The sequence below is a fragment of the Gymnoscopelus braueri genome, assembly GCF_963280865.1.
Source record: "Gymnoscopelus braueri genome assembly, chromosome: 9".
Classification (NCBI taxonomy): Eukaryota; Metazoa; Chordata; class Actinopteri; order Myctophiformes; family Myctophidae; genus Gymnoscopelus; species Gymnoscopelus braueri.
Genome location: NC_137610.1, coordinates 25,736,294 through 25,751,898, shown reverse-complemented (window position 1 = coordinate 25,751,898; position 15,605 = coordinate 25,736,294). Strand labels below are relative to the sequence as shown.

At 47.9% G+C, this 15,605-nt stretch overlaps 1 protein-coding gene across 2 annotated transcripts in view; it reads left to right on the top strand.

The window, feature by feature from the left end:
- Positions 1 to 4,956, top strand: part of dusp8a (dual specificity phosphatase 8a) — an 88,304-nt gene extending 83,348 nt beyond the window's left edge. For both annotated transcript variants that reach the window (XM_080436744.1, XM_080436745.1), the window contains 4 exons: positions 1 to 97; positions 455 to 614; positions 1,353 to 1,476; positions 1,879 to 4,956. The exon at positions 1 to 97 is cut by the window's left edge and continues 70 nt beyond it. In XM_080436744.1, the coding sequence (XP_080292870.1) occupies positions 1 to 97; positions 455 to 614; positions 1,353 to 1,476; positions 1,879 to 3,127 (1,630 nt within the window). In that variant the 3' untranslated portion in view covers positions 3,128 to 4,956. The remainder of the gene's footprint in view (positions 98 to 454; positions 615 to 1,352; positions 1,477 to 1,878) is intronic.
- The last annotated feature ends 10,649 nt before the right edge of the window (positions 4,957 to 15,605 follow it).

The following is a 15,605-nucleotide window of genomic DNA, read 5'->3' as shown; positions in this document are numbered from 1 at the left end:
GAGCCTGTCCCAGCCCTGCATGCCTGTCGCTAACGTGGGGCCCACCCGCATCCTACCGCACCTCTACCTGGGCTCCCAGAAGGATGTGCTCAACAAGGTGAGTCTTGGCGCTTTGTGTACTTTCCGGGGGGGCCTGTTAAACAGCTATCCTATATGGAGATCAGACACTTTTGTTCTCCATCTGCTTTTAGTGCCGAGGTGGGGACCCCCAGAGGTCCTTGAGGGGGGGTAGCTTGTAGATTGTCTGTTTTTGAATTTATTTTTAAATGTAAAAACAAAACAAAAATTATGTGATTTTTTATTAATTAACTTAATCTTCCCTCATAGAGGTCCCTGAGGGTACCCTGACATCAAAATGTTTGAGAACCACTTTAACTGTTTATTATTGCCTGCACAACCAAACTTTTTTTTAAAGTGTCCCCTCCTTTCCTTCCTCCTTCTCTCTCCGTTATAGGACCTGATGGCTCAGAATGGCATCACGTACGTGCTGAACGCCAGCAACACCTGCCCCAAGCCAGACTTTATCAGCGAGAGCCACTTCATGCGGATCCCCGTCAACGACAACTACTGTGAGAAGCTGCTGCCCTGGCTTGAGAAGACCAACGAGTTCATCGGTAAGGAGGAGAAAGTTAGCCTTCTCCAACATGAACCAACTTGAACCTCAACAACCGCTATTCACCAAAAATAATAGATCTAGCTTGTAGATCAGCTATTATAAGAGATTTGGTGTAGACGGAAGTCCCCATGTACAGAGCTAACTCCAATCCAATCCAATCCACTTTATTTATATAGCACATTTTACAACCTTTTCAGGGTTTCCAAAGTGCTGTACAGAAAATCTAATTGTGCCACCGACAGACAAACAACTCAGGTCCAGTTTACTGAGTCTAGACTCTAGAGGGTTTAACGGTATGTGTGAACATATGTGTGAAAACGCAAAAACGGACAACAGTGACACGCTCTGGCAAACCAATAACGAAAGTGCTCCTTTGCGAAACAATGAATTCACCTCCAGTTACAGTACGTTTCCATGAAACTCGACACTGTCTCGTCCACGCTATGTTACAAGTGGAAAACAGTCTTAATGCTATGTAGTCACACAGCCAACAATGGGAAAAGGTACAACATATCCGTTTTGAATGACCCTATGCACTCTGCGAGGAAACGGCAGATTATTTTCAATGGGTGTCCATTGTCTCCTAGAGAGACTCGCTGGTAAAAAAAAAAGAAAGAAGAAAAAAGCCAGGCCTTTTCCGGGGTGCTTGTCTGTCTGTGGCCCGTTTTTTGTGGTGCGTTTTGTGGGACTGACTGCAATGTGGTGTCTTCATGCCTTGTTTGTTTCCACCCCACAGACAAAGCTAAGGTGTCAAACTGCAGAGTCATTGTGCATTGCCTGGCTGGAATCTCGCGCTCGGCAACCATCGCCATTGCATATATCATGAAGACAATGGGCTTGTCATCGGATGACGCCTACAGGTACGCTCTCTCCTCCATCTGCCACCAGCTGAGCTTAGGTGTCAGCCCCACTCACTGTTTGAGGAAATGCTAGACGGTTCTCTCGAACCAGCACCCCACCCCCCCCACCCCCCCTTTCACCCACCCACCCCCCCCCAGTCGTGAGAAGTGCAATTGTTAAATGGCTGCCAGGGAACGCTGCATTGTACAATAGGGCTTTTCTGCCTTGTCTGGAAAACACTGACAAAGGGTTCATGTTTTGTATAGTGGTGGAAAAAGTTCACACCCTAGGTCTAGTTCATCCATGGAAATTTTTATATTAGAAAGCCTTGTATGAATCCCAGGCATTCCACGGAGCTCTCAGATGGTATTCATGTTACTACGCTACTACGGTGGAATTAATGTGTTTTTCCCCCACCTCAGGTTTGTGAAGGACCGGCGACCTTCCATATCGCCCAACTTCAACTTCCTGGGTCAGCTGCTGGAGTTTGAGAAAGACCTTCAGTTACTCCAGGCCCTCGCCGCCGGATCCGACGACACCGACTCCGAAGGACAGGGCCAGCAGCAGAGCTCAGAGGTCAACGGTGTCGGCGCGGGGTCGCAGGTGATGGAGGATGCCCTGACCGCTACGGAAACCAAGCTACCGTCTCCCGCCTCCCTCCAGCAGGGCATCAACGGCCTGCACCTCTCCGCAGAGAGGATCATGGACACTAACCGGCTCAAACGCTCCTTCTCCCTGGACATCAAGTCCGTCTACTCTCCCAGCACCCCTCACTGCCTGCGCCTGGCGCCCACGCACTCCGAGGACGTCCCCAAGCTGTGCAAGCTGGACAGCCCCGGGACGGGCGTCTCCAATGGCGTCTGTCCCCAGTTCTCCCCTAGCCCGGACAGCCCTGGCTCGGCCGAGTCCCCTTTCCCTTCGCCGGGCATCGGGGGCAGCATCGGAGGCCTGGGGTCCGCGGTCAACGAGGGGCCCCTCCGTCTGTGCAACGCCTCCTCATCCAGACCGAGGAGGAAAGCCAAGCACAGCGCCAACAGCTCTCCCATCCACTCGCACCCTCTCCCGCCCCCACAGTCCCTCAGCCTGGCGCTGGGCCAGCGCAGTCCCAGCCTGGATGACAACCTGAAGGGCTCCCTGCTCCTTCCACTGTCCTCCCAGCCCTCGGTGGGGTCCGGGGCCATGTGGACCAAACACAGAGACACCGTCCAGGCCACCACCCCCGTCACCCCCGTCAGCCCCCCGACGGACGCCCCCTGGCACTTCGGGGCAGTGGAGGGCGGAGCAGGAGAGATGGAGCTGGGAGGAGGAGGAAGTGGAGGAGGAGGAGGAGGAGGAGACACGGGAAGGGAGGAGTCGCCGTCGCTGCGGTTCGGCAGCAGCTCGGCGTACATGGCGTTCGGGTGCAGCGAGGGCATGCGGCTACGGGAGAAGTCTCCGCGGGAGAAGCCGTCGGCGGCCGCGCAGGCACCACGGGACCGCCCGGACCCGGCGCCGGCGATGTCCAACGGCACGGTCGGCGGCGGGCCCACGTCGGAGAAGCAGTACAAGCGGCGCAGCTGTCAGATGGAGTTCGAGGACGGCATCTCAGAGTCGCGGTCCCGGGAAGAGCTGGGGAAGATCGGGAAGCAGTCCAGCTTCTCCGGGAGCATGGAGATCATCGAGGTGTCCTGACAGACAATGGACCCCATGAGAACAGGCCCTTAGATGGGGCAAAACGGACCCGGGTACACAGGGAGCAGGAGAGTATTTCCCATGCTCCCCACACAGACAGTGTTAAAAAAGACTTGAGAACTGAGCAACCTGAAAGACATTAACTGATGGACACACAAAAGAGAGACAATGTGCGTCGGTTAGCTAGCAAGCTAACCTGGACTCGAGCTGTGTAGCCCTCTAGCGGACAGAGAGACAGACTGTGCAGAATACCAAATAAAAACGCAGGCCGAGGGGGGGGGGGGGGGGGGGTTGGGGGCACCCGTGGGGGCGTTGAAGGTGAACTTCAAACTTGCGTTGCTCTGACTCAGATAAAGACACCGACCCAGGGCGCAAGAGTGTCGCATGTCGCAACCCCATGACCCACGGAGAGTGGGGTCCTTTCCTTTTGTCAGAGCACCAACAATATCAAGTACACTCGCCCCCAGCGGTCAAAATGTAGTGCACTTAAATGGGTGTATTAGTTTAGTGATTTGAAAACAGCCCCCCTTTGCGATTTCTCCCAAAGCTTCACACCTTTTGGTGTTTCGGCGAAATCTCAAACCCTTAGCATGGCTCTATCTGCCCCCTGCCCCAAACCCCACCCAAACCCCCCCCCCCCTCGCCCCCGAGCTCGTCCCCCCGCTACACATTCTATATTAATTAATGACGAGGTCAACAAGAGCGACAGACAGACAGACTTCCAGCAGCACTGGTCCCTGTTCACCTCAGCAGCACAGCACAAGGCGGAGCAGCCCTGCTGCCTCCCTCTCTCTATCACTCTCTCTCTAATGCAGTGGTCCCCCCCCCCCTCCCCAAATTGATATGTATTTGGCAGCGGACCCCCCATCTGAAACGATTCTGTGCCAGGAGACCCCCATAAGAGAAGATTTGTTTTAAATAGTGTAATTTCATTTCACAAGCTCACAATAGATAATTGTGAGCTTGTAGATGGGTCCTTTTTTGAATAGCCGTGAAATGAAATAGGGCTTAAATGTAAAATGTTTAAACTGTTCCTCATATTTCCTGGGGAGCTCCTTGGAACCTCCCCCTGGGGTTCACCGGACCCCCACAGAACCACTGCTCTGACTAATACTCTCCCTCTCTCCCTCCCTATACAAGCAAGGTGGTACTGCAACCCCCAAACAATGAAGGATCCCTCCCTCAAGTGTTTCATTCTGTCTGTCGATGCGGTGACTCCTAGTGACTGTTGATGAAGATGAACCCCCCATCCCCCCCCCAAAGAAGCACAATGTGTCCAACCCCCCCCCCCACCCCACCCCCAGACATTGGCTCCCTTTATTCCAGTGTTAAACAGTGTGATGTGATTGAGGGGTTATTTTTGTGTTAGGGTGGGTGGTGGTGGTGGGGGTGGGTGGGGTGTGCAATGGTCCCTCAATGCGTTGGAGTTTTTATACACGCATGTATCGCTCCACAAAGCCCCCCGCCCTGCTCCCCCCAACCCATGTAACCCCCCCCCCCCTCTCTCCCCTACTCCCCAGTCACCACTGAGCATGCACCAGAAAGGCTGGCTACAGACAGACAAATACTATATATACAATATGAATATATATAGCAATGTTAATGGATTTTTTTTAGTGGACTTCTTTTTTGTTCAGTTATAGTTTTTAATTTATTGTATCTGTTCATTCTGGTAATGAGAATTAATATAATGTTTATGTGGACTTAAATTGTTTTCCTTTTTTTTCCCTTTTATTGATTTTGGTTCCATATTTTTTCCGCTGTATGGTATTTATGAAAACACGCTCGTTACAAAAAATACAACACGGTCAACAAATTCAAGCAAGCAATATGTGCTGTTCCTTCTTTATTGGGGAAAGTGTGTGTGCGTGTGCGTGTGCGTGTGTGCTTGAGTGCGTGTGTGTGTGTGGGGGGTGGGGGGGGGGTTCAGATCATCTGACATTGCAATGCACTTTCTGCTTTCTGACCTTCTTAGATAACAAGTCAATTACTGTTCACTCCTAAAGTATGTTTCCAAAACACTGACCTTAGCGTGACGCTCGTGTGACACCGCAGTGTCACACGTGTCACTTAAACCCCAGCATCCTTATTGTGGGGAAGACGTTCGCCAAAAATAGCAGATCGACAATCGGCTAGATGTCGATCTGCTATTTTCAGCGAAAGCTTTCCCCACAATAACAGACAAACAGAAAAGACACTAATATAGAACCATATAGGGATCAAGTGGTTAAACACCTGCTCTATTCAGTGCTGTGTGTTCATGGATTCATCCACAATTGAGGGGGCCTCTGGCATCGAATAAAGAGACTGTTTTGTGTGCTTGACACAGAGACCTGTGGTGCTCCGGTCGATCTCACGCATACAGTAAAGCGTGATTTGTACAAAATATGACTGATAAATACAAAAACAAAATTTAAACAGTAGATCAGTGATTTTCGGTGAGCGGCACCGTTGTAAGACAAAGTATAAACGAGTCTTGAAGCAGAATGTTTGGAAAACAAACATTTCTTGTATTTTTCTCGAGGGCTAACATGACGATATGCAAATAGGAGCGTCCTGCCACGCAAGTTAGAGGTTTTGAAGAAATCCACGTGTCCTCTCCACACAGGCCTGTCTAGATTAATACTGTGCAACCACACAAGAGGTTCCACACACACACACACACACACACACACACACACACACACACACACACACACACACACACACACACACACACACACACACACACACACACACACACACACACACACACACACACACACACACACACATCATCATCATCATCTTTTGTTTATTCTCAGGGGATCGTTCTGTGAGCCAAGCCCAGCGCAGGGAACACGACGGCGGGTCCATCAGCACAATGCATGTCCCTAAAAACACATGCATCCATACATGCATCCGTACAAAAATGCATACATGCATGCATAGCATACATACATGTGTCCCTCACCAGTCGTTATTTATTTGATCTTATTTCCCAAAATAAATGCAAATGTTAAACGAATGCGAGTATATTCGTATCCTGCAGTGGAGAAGAAATAGAATTTAAGTCAACTGAAATTAAATGAAATGAAACGGGGGTAAAAACTTTGCTCTCCCGGTGCGAGACGGTTATGGGTATTTATGATGCAACACAGTGGTTCTCAACCTTTTCTGGGTCAGGGCTTGAAAACATCTCGAAAAAGCATCAGCAGCCCACCCATCTGACCACTTGTTAAGCGGTCAGATGGGTGGGTCACGTGCATTTTCAGAGCATGTTTATTTTAACGATCAGTTAAATCGATCGTGTTTTCCGGGGGTTAAGATAAAAAGGAACCACCGTAGTTATATACCACTGTAACTTCGTATTTACCAGAATCACAATGAAAATATTCACAATGAATTTTTTATTTCTGTTACGGTATATTATTATACAATCTTAGTGTTGCACGCTTATTTGGGGGGCCCACTTGCAATATCCTCACGGGCCACCAGTGGGCCCCGGTGCCAACAGGCTGAGAACCACTGATGTGGGCTAATATGTGTCTCGCTCCCCTCCCCTCCTCTCCCATCCCCGGTGAACTCGGCCCTCGGACCTCGTGTGCTGCTGTAGCTACTGTATGTTCTGTATGTGTTCACTTCTCCTCTTTACTCTCTCATCTGTCCCTTTGCTTCCTTTATCTTCTCTCTCTCTCTTTCTCTCTCTCTCTATTTTCAAGAAAGATGTTCTAATTATTTAAAGACGTGTAACAAAAATGATGCAGGCTGTCCCGATTGCTAAAAAACTGTTGTTATTGATGTTATTATTATTATTATTATTATTATTATTATTATTATTATTATTATTATTATTATTATTATTATGTTGTGTAAATAGCAACGTATCCAAGGAACATTGAAGAAAAAATTAGGTGAGTTTTTAAAAACGAAAAATTCTGATACCTTAGGCTGCTTGACGCAAAATACCTCAGGTTCTATTAAAAGGCTTTTCCTTCCCCTGTACCCTGTTTTGTGAAAATGAAACAAAAAATACAGACATGACAAAAAATATGACCTGCTTTTCTTGCTTCTTCTGTGTGTTTCTATACGTGAGAGTGGATGATCATCAGTGTTCCCAGATTTTGTGAGAGAAACGAGCAACTATGAAAACATGCCCAAAAGAAGCAAGGCCACATGAGCATCGGATATTTGAAAATAGCCGATCTACAAGCTCACAACGCATCGCATTTTTTTAAAATCTTGAGAAAAGTGAAACATTTTGAATATTTTTGGAAACATTTGAACAGAAATCTATTACAGAAGGGTCACAAAATACCTTTAGATGGGTGGTCAGTGAACATGTTTGAGAACCACTGATTTAAACAACATTAGGAAGCAAGCCCAAATAAGCAACTACACTTTAGAAACAAGCCCCAAAACACGCGAACCTGCAAAAACTACCAATATTAACAAGCAACTTTACAGAAAAACAAGCCCAAAGTGGCTTATAATAAACGGACATGGCAACACTGATGAGCATGTGTGTGCACGGGGGGGGGGGGGGGGGGGTTCGGGTGCATGGGGGGGATTCCATTGTGTGTACACAGATCGCAGGTCTTGCTATTGATTTTGTGTTTAACAAACACATCTCACCACAAAGCAAAGCTCTATCGATCCCCCCCACCCCCCATCCCCCCTCCAGGACAATTTGGGTGTCATAAGCATGATGAATTATTGAACAGGATTGCAGTGTTGTTATCATGCTACTGCTGCAATAGGAAGAAAAATAACATATCGTCTCTGTCGGGTGGAAAGCTCATTTGTCCCAAACTGTTACTCCTCAGGATTCAAATTCAAATACGGTAATGGCAGCAACGATTTCTAAGATCACTGGAAAAGTCATTAGATTAGATGATAATAACCTTTATTGACAAAGGGATATTTGTCTTCACAAGTCTGTTCAAAAACAACAACAAAGAACAACACATAACCATATAGCACAAAACAACATATCACGAGACAATACATGAAGTCCCCACTGTACACAGAAAACCATTCTATCGACAGGGCAGTTTGTTTAATGCCACAATGGCTGAGGGGACAAAACCCCTGCTAAAACGAACTTGTGTATAACCACCACCACAATTCATCAGCAAAAAAAAAGTTAACCACTGCGTTGGTGCACTTGCTTGCGCTCTACACAGTAAAATCCTCAGTGTTCATTTATCCACGTGTAACTCAGAGAATGTACAAACGGATTGGTGTAAATGGGTGTTTTACTGTGTAAGGATTTGATATCCTGTTGTCCACCTTGTTGCAGATTGTCTCATTGTCCCCGTTATCCCTCTGTTCCTTCTGGTTGCTCACACACACACACACACACACACACACACACACACACACACACACACACACACACACACACACACACACACACACACACACACACACACACACACACACACACACACACACACACACACACACACAGCAGGTTGTCTTATCTTTGTGTGCATGCGTGTGTGTGTGTGTGTGTGTGTGTGTGTGTGTGTGTGTGTGTGTGTGTGTGTGTGTGTGTGTGTGTGTGTGTGTGTGTGTGTGTGTGTGGTGTGTGTGGGCATAGCAGTGAGAAACAGGCTGATGAGCGTTAGGGTGGGTGTGGTGTTTGCCCAATGATGTGATGTGTTTGAACAGCGCTTACCTCCAGGGGATGACAGAACAAAGATGAGGTAGTGTGTGTGTGTGTGTGTGTGTGTGTGTGTGTGTGTGTGTGTGTGTGTGTGTGTGTGTGTGTGTGTGTGTGTGTGTGTGTGTGTGTGTGTGTGTGTGTGTGTGTGTGTGTGTGTGTGTGTGTGTGTGTGTGTGTGTGTGTGTGTGTGTGTGTGCGTGCGTGCGTGCGTGCGTGCGTGCGTGCGTGCGTGCGTGCGTGCGTGCGTGCGTGCGTGCGTGCGTGCGAGCGAGCGAGCGAGCGAGCGAGCGAGAGAGAGAGAGAGAGAGACGTATTTGCCCCCAGAGAACATAATTGTACAAGGATGTTACACACACACACACACACACACACACACACACACACACACACACACACACACACACACAAAAAGCGCTTCCAAATCCGGTGGGCGCCAATCTCCCCCTGGCCTGTTCAGGGTGCCTGACTACAAAGGCAGTTTTGGTTTCATGATGTCATGGAATTTCACCACCTCTCTGAATCGAACCAACGGCAGAGAGTCTTTATCTGCAGCCAGAGTAGAAGCTCTGCAGCCAAGCCTCGCTGTGTGTGTTGCATGGGGGATTGATGAAATATTAGACAATAGAAAACAGGGGAAAGAATGATGGAATGCACATCCTCTCAAAACAAACACACACGTCACACACACACACACACACACACACACACACACACACACACACACACACACACACACACACACACACACACACACACACACACACACACACACACACACACGTGACACTAGATGGCCTCTGGGCTTATTGGTCACACACTGCTTTCTTAACCGCATTCAACTGCTTCCAGCCTGGTATTTTGGGTATGTCATTAGGCGCAAATGTTTTTTTAATAATATTGGGGGGGAAAAGTCTAAAAGTATAGCCATAATAACAGATCTATAAGTTTGGCTATTTTTTGCCATTTGGCATACAACAATTTACTGTATAAAGGGCCTAAATGGTTAATGTCCAGTTTACTCAGTTCAATAGCACAGTGGTTCTCAAACATGTTCTTGTCAAGGACTGCCAAATTGATACGTATTAGGCCACGGACCCCCATTTGAAAAATGTTTGTGCCAGGGACCCCAATAAAGGAATATTTTTGTTGTTAGATTATATTTAATAATAACAAGTTGTAGAATGATAATTCTACAACTGCTATAGTAATGTAGATTGGGAACTAACAGACACCTCTATGAATGAATATAGTCATTCTTAAACGTTCTCACATCAGGCTAGATCCTCTGAAATATCCCTGTGTCATTTTGCTGCTGACCTTCTGGAACCCTCTCCACAGGGACCCCTGGTGGTCCCCGGACACCACTTTGAGAGCCACTGCAATAGGGGAAACACAGAGGTAATGGCATTACCAGCATTTGCAGCTGAGTCCCACACTGTTACTGAGTGTGCGTGCGTGCGTGCGTGCGTGCGTGCGTGCGTGCGTGCGTGCGTGCGTGCGTGCGTGCGTGCGTGCATGTGTCCCGGAAGCTTTGTTTTATGGTCGTCGGGGGGAATTTCCCCTTGAAGAGAGAGACCCTGTCAACTGGATTATAAAAACAATAACCAATCTCACCTTTGCTTTCATTCCTTCCACATGAAAGCCCCCCCCCCCTGTGTGACGGTGTGTGTATCCAGTGGATCAGCATGGATAATCCCCCCCATATAACACAATGCTCCCCCTGTGCTTCACGGGGTGTTGAATTGTAGTTCAAGGTGCCCTCGTCACATATCGTCTGTCTCTGTCGGGTGGAAATCTCATACGTCCAAAACTGTTACTTTTCAGGATTCAAATAAACAAAACAGCAAAAGTAGCAGATTGACTCGTGGATCTGCTACTTTTGATGCTTCTGTGTGACGCTGTAGTATTAGTAGGGCGTATCTCAAAATATAGAGATACAAGGTTTCTGCCCGACAGCAACGATATTATTTGGACCCATGCATTCTAAATACACCGTCCAGGTCATCCTGGTCAGGTCACCTACGTGCTGAAGTCTGCACTTCTCTGTGTGGGGTTTCATGTTACCAGTGTACTGTACTTCTTAGGCGCCCTAAAAATAGTCTGCAGAACTGATATTCATAGGTAGTTCTCGTTTCTGCAGGGGGGGGGGTTCAGTGCTTTAGCTTTCATTGATACCTTTTGACAAGCTGAGAGCTTGCTGAGCGCTTGCTGAGCGCTTGCTGAGCGCTTGCTGAGCGCTTGCAGTGCCTTGCTTGCTCGTACTAGGCTAATACACCTTTAAAAATCCTTGCGTGTTCATCTAAGCCGGCGTCCCTATTTTGGGCAGGTGCACATTTTCATAAACACAAGGTAATCACATACATCAAGAGAGACAGTGTAGTGCCTCTGTAAACTAGGATATGTTCCCCAGGTTCTATGTTCCCCGGGTTCTATATGTTCCCTGCTTACCTGGGGAGCGCTCGAGAGGTTCGGCTGCCCCCCACTCTTTGTCCATCTAGTGCGGGGTCTGCACGATGAAATGAGGGGCTCCGTCATCCATGGCGCCTCTGTTTCACCATCATTCCCATGCATTGGCACCGGGGTTAAGCAGGGATGTGTGCTCGCACCTATACGCTCTTCTCGCTCTATCTTGCAGCTGTTCTGTTACGCGTCAATACGTCTCAATCTCATCTCGGAGCGGGTGGACAGTGGTCTTTTTAACCCATTCAATCCGGGAATGCATCTGTGTCACTTTAGATTGCTTTGGCTATTCAAAAATAGTGGTAGTGCTATTTTTGAATAGCCTTAAGTATAAAATAATGGTTTTACCAACAAAACAAAAAAAAGGAAAAAAAGACACAGTATGTGTTCCCGGATTGAATGGGTTAACCTGCGACGTCTGAAGGCCCGATCAAAGACATCTGAAGTGACCATCTCAGACCTCCAGTATATGACAGTTGTGCCCCAGCCTACTCCCCTGCTGACCTATACAGGATTCTACTGATGCTGTTGTGGAAGCATACTGTATGAGAGTGCAGGCCTGGAGGTCAATGTTGGAAAGACAAAAATCCTGGGCGCAATCCCATCCTGCACATCCTCCCCAGCCTCCCCAACATGTCCATCCATGCCAACTCGGTTGAATAGGTTTAAAATGTTGCTACCTCGTGTCTATCAACAACACCAACGATCCTAGCGTAGCGAGGACATAAATAACAGGATTGGCTCTGCCCATCAAGCATTCGGGCAAGCTCTATCACAGCATGGCTTGTCCGCACAAACCAGTGTCTACAGAGCTGTTGTGACCCCAACCCTTCTCTATGGGTCAGAGAGCTGGACTCTCTACCGAAAGAACATCAGGAGGTTTCTCCAGCAAAAGTTGCGGGCAATCCTGGGAATCGGCTGGGAAGAACGCATCACTAACAATGTCATTCTAACCCGTGCCGGTCTCCCACGCGTGGAAGCGCTCATCCCCAAGAACCATCTGCGCTTCCTTGGTCATTTATGTTGCATGGAAGACTCATCCCTCTCCAAACAGACCCTGTTTTGTGAACTGGCTCATGGCTCTAAGCTGCTAGTAGGGGGACCCAAGAGACCGCTGAAAGACCAAATTAAACAGCTACTCAAAAATACATTGGCAGCAATTGCCAATGGTGTTCAGAAACTTGAGACCGATCGGGCACAAGCAGCGGAAGCGAAGCGTCAACAAAGACACCGACGTCTTATGTTACCCCGTCCACCTCCAACACTACCGTGCCCAGACTGCCCCCGACTCTTCAACTCACATCTTGGCCTCCACAGTCACCAGCAGGCACACAGATGAGAGAGTTCAGCTCGTTCAGCTAGTTCAAAAGGAGAGCAAATGAATGGATGAGGAGAACGGGTCCTCGTTTTCTAGGCCATGGTGGTGATGATGATGAACCCTAACCCTAACCCTAAACTTGAGGTAAGCGTGGAACATAGAACCTGGGGAACATAGAACTTGGGGAACATATGGGATGACCCCCCCAATAACCTTGCATCAGTCTAAATAACATGTAATCTAAATGACTTTTATTTATTTTAAGAAAGACAAGCCTAGCCTAACTCAATTAAGAAGGCTGTATGTGGAGCCAGGGTGAATGACTCAGAGAGCAGTGCCAGGGTTAATTGATTCCCAAGTGTTTCCAATTGGCAATTGTCTAATTACAGTATGCTCCGCTCTACATAATAGCATGCTGTATAGTAGGACTATACCACACACTCGACACAAACACGCGCACACACACACACACACACACACACACACACACACACACACACACACACACACACACACACACACACACACACACACACACACACACACACACACACACACACACACACACACAGTCTCTCACACACACACACACACACACACACACACACACACACACACACACACGCACGCACGCACGCACGCACGCACACACACACACACACACACACACACACACACACACACACACACACACACACACACACACACACACACACACACACACACACACACACACACACACACACACACACACACACACAGAGCTGGTTCAAAGGGTGCAAAACAGAGCAGCAGACCCAAGGCTGGGCACACGTAGCCTATATAGATTTGATGCACCAATATGTAGTGTGTGGGGTCAAGTAGTATGTTTACATGCCCCACCCAACTGCCTAATGTGGGTTAATTGGCCTAGGGGCTAATCCTTCCCTGAGCAGAGTCCATTTTGGTTCCATGTGTGAACATGGAGGGTTGTACTGTGTACTTTGCCCACAGAAGCACGTCCTGCTAATAAGCGTCTCAACTGCTATTTTACAAGACAATATTTCTGGCACTTTGTGCAACGACCAGGAGAGAGAAGTGCAGTGAAATGGAGGGAGGGTGAGAGGGGGGGGGGCAAAGTAGAGCAGATGTGCTGTTCAAAAGATGAAGATTTAAGAACAGTGGGTGGCAATGCCATGGGCAATGGCAGCATTATGCAGCGGATTACCCCCCTGTTGCAAAAACACAACACCCAGTTTAGGGAAGAATTCAAAATTGTGTGTGTGTGTGTGTGTGTGTGTGTGTGTGTGTGTGTGTGTGTGTGTGTGTGTGTGTGTGTGTGTGTGTGTGTGTGTGTGTGTGTGTGTGTGTGTGTGTGTGTGTGTGTGTGTGTGTGTGTGTGTGTGTGTGTGTGTGTGTGTGTGTGTGTGATAGGTACCAGACGTAGCCATGTTGAGTGCCGGCCTGGCGCCTGCTCGCTGCTCTTATATATGGAAACTGTTAGGCATGTTACGTCAGTAGAGCACTTTGCGCTTTTCCACTTGCACACACACACACACACACACACACACACACACACACACACACACACACACACACACACACACACACACACACACACACACACACACACACACACACACACACACACACACACACACACACACACACACAGTCTTAGAACATAATCTCTATCCCCCTCCCCCTCTTTCCTTTTACAGTAGACAGTACAAACACACACACACACACACACACACACATACACGGAACACTCAAATACACAGTCATTACACACGTCCACTGCTCTAAAATGACGTCAGCACAGCATTCCGCACTTTTCCACGGGTCGGCTGGAATGATTGATTCCAAACAACATTTCTTGCCCTCTTCCTTTTTTTTCTTTTTCTTTTTTGTTCCATGGAACACTCTTGTCCTTATATAACCCTTATTGGCGGTCTAACTCTTTCTGTCCCCATTCCTCCTCTCCCTCTCCCCCTCTCTCTCTCTCTCCCTCTCTCTCTCTCTCTCTCTCTCTCTCTCTCTCTCTCTCTCTCTCTCTCTCTCTCTCTCTCTCTCTCTCTCTCCTCTCTTGTGTATCTCTGGTTCTGTCTGTCTGTCGCTCGCCCTTCCTCTCTCTCTCTCTCTCTCACTGCTTAAACTCTTGCTTCCTTCTCCCATTTCTCACACAGGAGTCAGGGGTGTGTGTGTAGGGGGTGGGGGGGCCGGGGGGGGGGGGATCTGGGAGACAGAGCAGCTGTGCTGGTGGTGGTTCCCCACCACTCTGCAGTGCCAGGCCAGCAATAGACATGTGTTCAATATCCCCTCCCCTGCTGCCTGACATCGCTCTGTCTTCATTTCCACATCCATCTCAGTCCCACTGCAGTAAAACGAGCCAAACCAGGCCATTCTCAGCCTGTGGGCCGAGACGCACTGGCAAAACACTAAGATGTTAATGATAATATGACATTACAGCACTATGTACCTTTTTTTCATGGATACATTTTAATTTTGTCCAATCTGTATGGTTTGTTAATACAATATAACTACCGTGGTTGTGTTTTGTCTCCCTGCTGTTCTATTGTGACATTTAGATCCTGTGTCTAGGTGAGATATGACCTTTGACACGATCCTGTTTATGGTTTCTGTTTATGGTTATCCCCTGAGCAGGCAGGCTCTATTAGCTCAACGGTAAAAATGTCAGCACTTGTGCTGGAAACCGGATTCAAATCCGTGGTAGAAGAGGAAAGTTACATAGTGCAGCTTTAACTAAAAAAAAAGAAAAAAAATGTATTAACTTATTTATTCGTCTTATTTTTCTTTTGTGTGTGTGTGGGGGGGAGGTATACTTTATTGTGATCCGGTGTCCCAGGATGCAGGGGTGGAAAGGAGGGAAGTCGGGAAGGGACGGGTGAACATAGAAAATATGTGGTTGCAATGTCCTATACAAGCTACAACGACTGTAAGAGATGGAAAAATAATAGAACAAAGTGAACGCAATAATGGCATGGGGTTTGACTCCTGCACTGAGCACTAGAGCATTGTGGATGAATATAATTACTCAAGCCATTAGT